Here is an 11,532-nt window from a genome sequence, read left to right on the forward strand (position 1 = left end):
CCAGCCCGCTTTGGGAATTTGGGATCTAGAGAGAAAAACTCCGGAGTACAAAAGTTACGTAGATTGAGAACTGGTCACGTTTGGGGGGGGGGCACCCCTTCACTCCAAGGGGCGGAGCCCCGTTTCCTTCCGCTCTCAGGAAGGGCCTGGTAGTCTGGGAATTTCCCTGTCCCTGGGCTGTGTGCTTTCCCACCCCGATCATGAATAAAAGGGGTTCACTCAGCTCGATGTGCCACAGAATCCACTCAGCCCGCTCTGTCTCCCGCTTTCCGGCTCCAGGCCCCGACACTCTACGAACTCAGCCCCATGGCCCGCGCCGTCCCCCGCGTCCACAGCGCCCCAAGTCTCAGCGCTGCGCTGCTGCTGCTGTTGCTCCTGGGCGCCACCGACCGGCAAGCAGCAGGTGAGACTCTGCGGCAGAAACCTGCGGCCATCTGGGGTGGGGGAGAGGGATACCACGCGAGCCGCAGCCCTGACCCCGTGTCTCTGTGTGTGTGCTCCCCGCAGCCGCTCCCGTGGTCTCGGAACTGCGCTGCCAGTGCTTGAAGACCGTGCAGGGCATCCACTTCAAGAACATCCAAAATGTGCAGGTGACGCCCGCAGGGCCTCACTGTCCTGAAACTGAAGTCGTGTAAGTCTTGATGCTGCTGCACTTGTCACCCCCTCTGTTCCTTGCTCCCCACCTGGACCCCAGCCCGGGGGCCCGACCTCCTACCTCACGTGACCCTCCTTCTCTCTGCAGAGCCACCCTCAAGAATGGACAGCAAGCTTGTCTCAACCCCGCGGCCCCCATGGTTAAGAAACTCATTGAGAAGATCCTAAAGAAGTGAGTTGGGGTTCACACGTGGAACTAGAACCACTGGTCACAAATACAGGTCTCTGTCCTTGAAAATGATACCAGAAATCGAGGGTGTAGCTGAAAGACTGAAAAATCGCGATGATTTTTAGAATTAAACTTGCTATTTAGTTCATTAGCCTGCTCTGGGGACAGAAAGATAATTCCAGTGACCAGACCCATCCCTACTACATTCTCATTCAGATACGTCTGGACAATGTGAAAAATATATATATATCTATATATATTAGACTAAGTAGATTTAGCGATTTAGCCAATGAACTAAAATGGTTGCTGCCCTGTAAGGAATACAGTTGATGGCAGTTCCTCCTGGGTTTCAGGCCTGATAGCCAGAATCCTTGGTTTGCTTCTCAAGAGCTTCCAAAAACTCGGAAGAAACAGGGACTTTACTGTGACCCCATGTAAAGGGTGTAAATCTAGGCATTACTTTTTATTATTCTAGTAGTCCTAGAGATACTGATTTCTCTGAGTGACAGTAAAATGAGGGAGATAATAATGTTATTTAATGGAGTTCTCTATGAGACTTCAGAGATGCTATGCATGAATATTGATACATTTAGCCCAATGTAGCATTATGTTCTTGCATTACTTTGACAACACGATGTTAACTACAGTCCTCTTATTCCATTAGACTTTTGCCACACCAGGCAGCAGTGGTGTAGATAGTAGCTCCCTAGTCCAAGATGATGCAGTCAGTTATTTTGTCCTAACAATCATTTTTCTCATTATAGTTCCAACTGACTTTCAGAGAAGAAGGAAGCTTATCAGTTACTGTTCCAGCCTTGAAGGGAGCAGAGTGAAAGAAAGCCACCTAAATTGCGCTCAATGTGACAGACTACTTCTATTTATTTACATATTTATTGTTTATTTATTTTGTCTTTTATAACTAATATTTAAAGATATGAATGTATTTGGTAATTTACTTATATGTTATTTAAGTGTCATTTTAATGACAAATTGAAGTTTTTTGATCCTGCTATTTAATTTGAAGATGATGTGTTTTAAACGTCTCTTATTCATTAAACAATATTTGAATGTGTGTGTGTGAAAAGGGGAGACTATGCCACTATGGTAGAGTCTGGAAAAAAATAACAGGGTTTCAAATAAATAGTCAGATCACTGTTCTGTTGGAGAATGTGTGCACTTGGTACTGTTGAGAAGAATGCTAGTTGTTATTTATTGAAACACTTTCACAGTATGTGATCAATATTTCTGTTGTTGGAGTTTTAAGAACTACAATGGGCTAATTATCCCTTGGACATTTTATGTCTTCCTTGTAAGGCACAATGCCTTGTATTAGCATTTATTGTCTCTATGCCCTGGAATAGAGAAGTTTAAGTATTTGTTCATGTATTTATTCACCAGTAACATAAAAATAAAGAAGTTTTTACAAAAAAATCTTGTTTAGTTTTTTTTACTATTATTCTTGAAATTGTTGTTCTTCTTGAATACACAAATGGTGTAAATTCATAATAAACTAAATAACCCTAAGGAGCTGACACTCCTATTTTACTCCTCTTCAAGAAGCTCTAGTTTTCTTTTTCAAAGTCCAAGTGACCCTTGTCCTAAGACTTCACAATTCTTTTGATATATATAATTTATTTATAAAATAGAAATATTGACAAGACCATAGGATAGGAGTGGTACAGTTCCACACAATTCCCACCTTAAGAGCTCCATATCTCATTCCCTCCCTTAAAAGTGTTCCTACTCTTTATCCCTCTGGGAATATGGACCCAGGATCATTATGGGGTTCAGAAAGTAGAGGATCTGGCTTCTGTAATTGCTTCTCTGCTGAACATGGCACGTCTATCCATACTCCCAGCTTCTCTCTCTCTTTCCCTAGTGGGGCAGAGCTCTGGGAAGATGGGGCTCCAGGACACATTGGTGAGGTCCTCTGCCTAGGGAAATCAGGTTGGTGTCATGATAGTATCTGGAACTTGGTGGCTGAAAAAACATTAAGATATAAAGCAGAACAAATTGTTAAATAATCAGGACTCTAAAAGTAAGAATATAGCAGATCAAATTTTAGGTCTCCATTTTGGAAAAAGCTAGTAAGTCTATTTTAGGTAGATTTCAAGGGGCCCATGACTTTACTAACTTTTGCCTGAGCCCAACAGCTAACATGCAGGTGGACCAAAGCTATTGTCTTGCAAGAGTTGGAAATAGAACTAGAAAACTGGATCAGGGAAAAGAGTAGCTCCTAAATATGGGAATAGTATATAAATATTGTTAACTGTAAGCCCCATAGATTTAATCTGGGGCCCATATTTGTCACAGGAGCCTGTGTAACTTCTGCATCATTGTAGGTCTGATCTCACATTCTGTGATCATGGCTAGGAACATTCTAGGCTGCACTAATTTCAGAACCCATCTTCCTGGAGTGGTAAAGTATGTTGATCAACCTCCCTTAGGAGAATGGGGCAGTCCTTACCATTACTGATCCTCACTGGCAGTAAGGCCCTATAGGGGCCCACAAATATATTGTTCCTGATAGAAATGACCAGTCACAGTGGAGAGAGTGACAAGTCTGGGTGACAAGTCTAGCAGATGGAGACTTGTCTCAAGTGGCCTCCCCCAGGGCTCTGTTCTGGCTCCTACGCTATTCAATATTTACATCAATGACCTCCCAGAAACTTCTTCAAGGAAGTTCATCTACGCCGATGACATCTGCTGTACAACTCAGGCACCCAAGTTCGACATCCTCGAGGAAACACTCACGAAAGACATGTCTCTGATATCTGATTACTATAAAAAATGGCGACTAATCCCTAGCACTGCAAAAACGGTATCATCTGTTTTCCATCTACATCATGCCTCGGCCTCGCGTGAGCTTAATGTGCAGCTTGACGATACGAGAATCCGGCATGAAGCCCAGCCAGTCTATCTTGGCGTTACTCTCGATCGCACCCTGTCATTTCACAAACATCTCACAAAAACTGCAGCAAAGGTGGGCGCGAGGAATAACATCATTGCAAGACTGGCCAGCTCCTCATGGGGTGCGAGCGCTTCCACACTACGATCATCATCTCTGGCATTATGCTATTCCACTGCAGAATACTGTGCCCCAGTATGGTTCCGTAGCCCCCATGTCCACTTGGTCGATTCCAAATTATATTCCTCCATGAGGATAATTTCTGGAACCATCTGTTCCACCCCGGTTCCATGGCTGCCAGTTCTTAGCAACATCGCCCTGCCAGATATTCGTCAGGATGCGGCATCATCTAAGTTCATTTCCCACGTCTACGCTCGACCGGACCTGCCAATATACGCGGATATCTTCCCCCACCCTGTCCAACGCTTGACGTCTCGTCACCCAATCTGGTCTCCTACACCTACACTGAACTCTGTTCCAGACTCTTGGAAACAGAGTTGGCAGTCAGCTGAGGTAAAGAACAAACACCTCATCACAGACCCCTGCAAGCGTCAACCCGGCTTTGACCTAACACGTTATGATTGGGGCCTCCTCAATCGCTATCGAACAGGCCATGGCCGGTGCGCCGCTATGTTCCATCGCTGGGGAGCCAGAGACGACCCGAACTGCCCCTGCGGCTACAGACAGACTATGACCCACATAGTCAACGACTGCCACCTCTCCAGATTCAAAGGAGGTCTCGAAACTTTACATCAGGCTCAACCTGACGCTGTTGACTGCCTATGGAAGAAGGGCAAACTCTAGAAGAAGAAGAAGTGGAGAGAGGAATCTGTTAGAGGTTTAGGCCCATCATGTCTGTGTGGGAATTCCAGTATGGGATGATTCCACTCATAAATACAAGTTGAGAAAGAAGAACAAAAAGGAAAACTCAAAGCATAATCTGACTGAGTTTGGAGTATTGGAGTACTGCACCAACATAAAAACCTCTGAGTGGAGGATGAGGGTAGATTTTCAGCTTCATTGTGGAAGATGAGGAAGTGAGGGGAGGGACACAGACCTTTGGTGGCTGGAATGATGTTAATATACACTCCTATTAACTTATCATCTAGTAAATCACTATTTAATAAGAGGGTAAAAATGGATTTAATATCTCAAACTTTCTGATGCATAGACCATAATTCTGAGTACATATTCCTTCAATCTAAGCACTTAGGACTTCACATTGTTATCTAAATTTTAACAGTGGGCTCAAATTGTTAATACATTCCTAATAATGACTTTTCTTTGAAATATTAAATCAGCTAAAATCTTAGACCAGGGAGAACAGAAGCAACTGGTGGCATTATTTTATAAGATACAGCTATATGTAAATTATGGTGAGGTCTTGTCTAATACTGCAAGACCTAAGAATGGGATTTTCAAAGTCAACCAAATTTCCAAATATTCTTGGTTATAATAATAGCTATCTCTTGCCTTCTTAAACCCTAAGAGAGCAGGGACCTTCCCCATTCTCTATAAAACCCGTATTTCTCCCAGTCTTGGAATCTCTGGGTTGGGGCTCACTCTCCTGCATGCTTCTTTCAATCCATACCAATTGATCCTGCATCTGCTCATCTCAACCAAATCTTTGGATTATATCCAAAGATGCCAGGCCTGGGATGTCAACCTTCCAGCTTCATTACTCTGGTGAGAACTTTCCTAGTTCATAGGACTCCTTAATTTCATTTCAGGTGCTGCAATTCCTAACAAAGCCTAAGAACTTAGATATTGGCCAAGGCCCAAAAGACAGGGCATATGCACATATTTATCCATTAGTTTGGGGAGAAGTAGATACCTTAAAGCAAAGGTGCACAATAGTTTGCAGTGACTCACTAAGTGCAGCAAACAAGTAGAATGACCTAAAAAAAGTACTCAAATAGTTTCTACTTAGACCTACATACACTTCTCACCTACTTCCTATTTCACTTCCTTCAATCACTCCAATGCTAACCTTGTCAGACAAAGTAAGGACTACAAAGCTGAATAAGGGTAAGAGACCAGCATACTTTAATGATGCCTCTTTTGGTTACTACCAAGCCACCTCATTACCCAGGGCCCTAACCAGGGAGTCCTGAGATTCCCACACAGACATGATGGGCCTAGACCTCTAACAGAAGCCACTGTTTTATATAAAATGTTCATTTAGTTTCAGTACAAACAATATACTATCTGCAGTGCTTTAATTTTTTGAATGTTTATACATATTTTAAATGCTCTTGTTTAAATTACCTTGTTAAATATTTTCTTTCTTTTTTTTAAATTTTTTATTTAAGAAAGGATTAATGAACAAAAACATAAGGTAGGAGGGGTACAATTCCACACAATTCCCACCACCCAATCTCCATAACCCACTCCCTCCCATGATAGCTTTCCCATTCTCTAGCCCTCTGGGAGCATGGACCCAGGGTCGTTGAGGGTTGCAGAAGGTGGAAGGTCTGGCTTCTGTAATTGCTTCCCCGCTGAACGTGGGCGTTGACTGGTCGGTCCATACTCCCAGTCTGCCTCTCTCTTTCCCTAGTAAGGTGTGTCTCTGGGGAAGCTGAGCTCCAGGACACATTGGTGGGGTCTTCAATCCAGGGAAGCCTGGCCAGCATCCTGGTGGCATCTGGAACCTGGTGATTGAAAAGAGAGTTAACATACGAAGCCAAACAATTTGTTGAGCAATCAGGGATCCCAAGCTTGGAATAGTGGAGAGGAAGTGTTAGGGAGGTACTCACTGCAAACTCTAGTGTACTTCTGCTTTCAGGTATATATTTTGCAGTAGTTTATGGATACGTGTGCACATAAGCTCTCTCTCACAGAAACTGGTGTATATCTAGATTATGGGACTTTGTTATAAAGTGAACTACCTGAGATGAAATTAGAGTGTACTATAAAAGGAAAGGTCTCACTTGAGTAATGAAGCTGAAGGGTTGTCATTCCACACTGAAGTCTCTGGACACAGTCTGAGGTGAAGCATGTTGAGGTGGCAATCATTGCTTTGGTTAGGTTGTGATCGGCGGATGCAATATTATTTGGTTTGGATTGGGAGATGCATATGGGAAAGTGAGCCCTATCCAAGGGTTCCAGGACTGGGGGAAGTAGGGGCTCTATAGTGGAGATGTGAGGTTCCTGCTATCTAAGGGTTCAAAAAGACAATCGATAGTTAATGTTATCATCACATTATTTGTTAATTGGGTTAACTTTGAAAAGTCCCTTTGTTATGGTTTGCTGTACAGTATCCAGTATCTTGTATATAGCTGTGCTATTGGATGCTTCTGATCTACTTGGTCTAGGCTTTTGAGAGAGTCCGCATATCAAATACAAAGCCTATATATTAAAAAGATTCAGTTTGTCTTTTGAGAAACTTTGAGACATACAATTGATTTTCCCCCTCTCATATTAATTAACTACTGATTTATATGTCTACATTTTGCTAGGAGTGTACATAAACACCATTCCCACCACCAAAGGACTGTGAAAACTACAGACCAATATCTCTGATGAACATAGATGCCAAAATATTAAACAAGATCTTGGCCAACCGGATACAGCAACATATCAAAAAGATTGTTCATCAGGACCAAGTGGGATTCATCCCAGGAATGCAAGGCTGGTTCAACATCCATAAGTCAATCAATGTCATTCACCACATCAATAAAAGCAAAGCTAAAAACCACATGATTATCTCAATAGATGTAGAGAAAGCCTTTGACAAGATCCAACACCCATTCATGCTCAAAACTCTACAAAAAATGGGAATAGAGGGGAAATTCCTCAAGATAGTGGAGTGTATATATAGCAAACCTACAGCCAACATCATACTCAATGGACAGAAGCTGAAAGCATTCCCCCTCAGATCAGGGACTAGACAGGGCTGTCCACTGTCACCGTTACTCTTCAAATAGTATTGGAAGTTCTTGCCATAGCAATCAGGCAAGAGAAAGAAATCAAAGGAATACAGATTAGAAGGGAAGAAGTCTAGCTCTCACTATTTGCAGATGATATGATAGTATACATAGAAAAAACTAACGAATCCAGCAGAAAACTACTGGAAGTTATTAGGCAATATAGCAAGGTATCAGGCTACAAAATTAATGTAAAAAAATCAGTGGCATTTCTTTATGAAAACACAAAATCTGAAGAAGAAGACATCCAGAAATCACTCCCATTTACTGTTTCAGCAAAATCAATAAGATACCTAGGAATAAAGTTGACCAAAGAAGTGAAAGACTTGTATACTGAAAACGATGAGTCACTACTCAAGGAAATAGAAACTGATACCAAGAAATGGAAAGATATCCCATGCTCATGGATTGGAAGAATAAATATCATCAGAATGAATATTCTCCCCAGAGCCATATACAAATTTAATGCAATACCCATCAAAGTTCCACTAAGCTTCTTTAAGAGAATAGAACAAACACTACAGTCATTTATCTGGAACCTGAAAACACCTAGAATTGCCAAAACCATCTTGAGGAAAAGAAACAGAAATGGAGGCATCACACTCCCAGACCTTAAACTATATTATAAAGCCTTCATAATCAAAACAGCATGGTACTGGAACAAAAATAGGCACACAGACCAGTGGAACAGAATTGAAAACCCAGAAATGAATCCCCACACCTATGGACATCTAATCTTTGATAAGGGGGCCCAAAGGATTAAATGGGAGAAGGAGGCTCTCTTCAATAAATGATGCTGGGAAAACTGGGTTGTAACCTGCAGAAGAATGAAATTGAACCACTTTATCTAACCAGAAACAAAAATCAACTCCAAATGGATCAAAGACCTGGATGTCAGACCCGTAACAATGAAATACTTAGAGGAAAACATTGGTAAAACAGTTTCCCACCTACACCTCAAGGACATCTTTGATGAATCAAACCCAATTGCAAGGAAGACTAAAGCAGAAACAAACCAAGGGGACTACATCAAATTGAAAAGCTTCTGCATATCCAAAGAAACTATTAAACAAACAAACAAAGAGACCCCTCACAGGGGAGAAGATCTTCACATGCCATACATCAGACAAGAAACTAATCACCAAAATATATAAAGAGCTCAGCAAACTTAGCACCAAAAAAGCAAATGACCCCATCCAAAAATTGGCAGAGGATATGAACAAAACATTCACCTCAGAGGAGATCCAAAAGGCTAATAAACATATGAAAAACTGCTCTAGGTCACTGATTGTCAGAGAAATGCAAATTAAGACAACACTAAGATAACCACCTCACTCCTGTAAGAATGCATACATCAAAATGGCCAGCAGCAACAAATGCTGGAGAGGCTTTGGGGACAGAGGAACCCTTTTACATTGCTGGTGGGAATGTAAATTGGTACAGCGTCTGTGGAGAGCAGTCTGGAAAACTCTCACAAGGCTAGACATGGACTTTCCATATGATACAGTAATTTCTCTCCTGGGGTTATACCCCAAGGACTCCATAACACCCAACCCAAAAGAGGGGTGTACTCCTATGTTCATAGCAGCACAATTCATAATAGCTAAAACCTGGAAGCAACCCAGGTGCCCAACACCAGATGAGTGGCTGAGAAAGCTGTGGTATATATACACAATGGAATACTATACAGCTATCAAGAACAATGAACCCACCCTCTCTGACCCATCTTGGACAGAGCTAGAAGGAATTATGTTAAGTGAGCTAAGTCAGAAAGATAAAGATGAGTATGGGATGATCCCACTCATCAACAGAAGTTGAGTAAGAAGATCTGAAAAGGAAACTAAAAGCAGGACCTGACTAAATTGTAAGTAGGGCACCAAAGTAACAACCCTCTGATGAGGGTTAGACATGCAGCTTCCTGGTCCAGTGGGGGGTGGGAGTTGGTGGGAGAGATGGGTCACAGTCTTTTGGTGGTGGGAATGGTGTTTATGTACACTCCTATTAAAGTGTAATCATATAAATTACTAGTTAATTAATATGAGAGGAAAAATTAATTGTATGTCTCGAAATTTTTAAAACACAGACTGAGACTTTTTAATATATTACAATATATGTATTTGATATGTGGACTCTCTCAAAAGCCTAGACCAAGTAGATCAGAAGCAACCAACAGCACAGCTATATACAAGATACTGGGTACTCTACAGCAAGCCCTAACAAAAGGACTTTTCAAAGTTAACCCAATTACCAAATAATGTGATGATAACATTAACTACCCATTGTCTTTTTGAACCCTAAGACAGGAGGAACCTCACATCTCCACTATAGAGCCTCTACTTCTCCCAGTCCTGGAACCCTTGGATAGGGCCCACTTTCCCGTATGCCTCTCTCAATCCATATCAAATAATATTGCATCTGCCGATCACAACCTAATCAACTCAACGATTGCCACCTCAACATGCTTCAGCTCAGACTGTGTCTAGAGACTTCATGTGTGGAATGACAACCCTTCAGCTTCATTACTTGGGTGAGACCTTTCCTTTCATAGTATTCTCTAATTCCATCTCAGGTGGTTCAATTTCTAACAAAGTTCCAAAACCTAGATATACACCAGTTTCGGTGAGAGCGAGCATAGGTTCACATGTATCCATAAACTACTGCAAAATATATACCTGAAAGCAGAAGTACACTAGAGTTTGCAGTGAGTACCCCCCAACACTTCATCGCCAATAGTCCAAGCTTTGGGTCCATGATTGCTGAACAGTTTGTTTGGCTTTGTATGTTAATTCTCTTTTCAGCCACCAGGTTCCAGATGCCATCAGGATGCCGGCCAGGCTTCCTTGGACTGAAGACCCCACCAATGTGTCCTGGAGCTCAGCTTCCCCAGAGCCCCACCCTACTAGGGAAAGAGAGAGGCAGACTGGGAGTATGGACTGACCTGCCAATGCCCATGGTCAGCGGGGAAGCAATTACAGAAGCCAGACCTTCTACCTTCTGCAACCCACAATGACCCTGGGTCCATACTCCCAGAGGGATATAGAATGGGAAAGCTATCAGCGGAGGGGATGGGATATGGAGATTGGGTGGTGGGAATTGTGTGGAGTTGTACCCCTCCTATCCTATGGAGTAATAAAATTTTAAAAAATAATAATAATAAATAATAAAGCATTATTAAAACATTAAAAAGGGGGGGGGTCAACAATTCTTCCTCTTAGAGTCTCCTGAAAAGTTCTGCATTACTGATATTGCTTGTTCCATTATGATCAATCTTACAGAGTGCAGTGCAGGTTGTGTCATTACTTTTGTTACTGGTCAGGTTCTGAGCCTGGCCATAGGTAAAGATTATTAAGATCACACAGAGCTAAATTCCAAGCCTTATACATGGCAAAAGGCAAGATGGTTTCAGTTTGGCCTGGAGAGCCCAGCCGTGCTGATCTTCCTGTGAAGCAGGTACTGTGTCAGGCAGCTTGCATGGTGGCGCCTGCGCCAAGGAGGAGGAGAAAACCAGAAAAACCTCAAAGATTCATCTGTTTCATTCTTCTTCCCAAAGATCATCTCATTTCTTGCTCATCATCATCTTTCAGCATCTTCAAAGTCAACAGCACAGGCTCTACAATCTCTTTCTTCTACGTCTTCTGTTCTGTCATACTTTCTGTATGATTCTCCCTACTCCTATGTCCACTTTATAAGAATTTATAACACTACATCAGGTTAATCTTCCCATCTCAAAACATTATTTGTTCACATTTAAGTTACTTACAGGGGCATGGGTGATGTTGCAGTTGGTTCAGTGCACATGTTACAGTATGCAAGGACCCGAGTTCAAGCCCCCGGTCCCCACCTGCAGGAGGAAAGCTTCACCAGGGTTAAAGCAT

The 11,532-nt window shown here is 42.3% G+C and overlaps 1 protein-coding gene across 1 annotated transcript; it reads left to right on the forward strand.

Moving 5' to 3' along the window:
* LOC103110673 (permeability factor 2-like) lies at positions 1 to 2,248 on the forward strand. Its single transcript, XM_007519840.3, has 4 exons — positions 1 to 403; positions 508 to 631; positions 743 to 826; positions 1,588 to 2,248. Exons 1-4 carry the CDS (start codon positions 307 to 309, stop codon positions 1,595 to 1,597), a joined length of 315 nt encoding a protein of 104 aa, XP_007519902.2. The 5' UTR covers positions 1 to 306; the 3' UTR covers positions 1,598 to 2,248.
* Positions 2,249 to 11,532: the final 9,284 nt, after the last annotated feature.

The sequence above is a fragment of the Erinaceus europaeus genome, chromosome 3 (assembly GCF_950295315.1).
Source record: "Erinaceus europaeus chromosome 3, mEriEur2.1, whole genome shotgun sequence".
NCBI classification, from domain to species: Eukaryota; Metazoa; Chordata; class Mammalia; order Eulipotyphla; family Erinaceidae; genus Erinaceus; species Erinaceus europaeus.

Coding starts and splice junctions, on each gene's coding strand:
- LOC103110673 (XM_007519840.3), top strand. CDS start 307: ATGGCCCGCGCCGTCCCCCGCGTCCACAGCGCCCCAAGTCTCAGCGCT. Junction 404..507: donor CACCGACCGGCAAGCAGCAG/GTGAGACTCTGC, acceptor TGCTCCCCGCAG/CCGCTCCCGTGGTCTCGGAA. Junction 632..742: donor TGTCCTGAAACTGAAGTCGT/GTAAGTCTTGAT, acceptor TTCTCTCTGCAG/AGCCACCCTCAAGAATGGAC.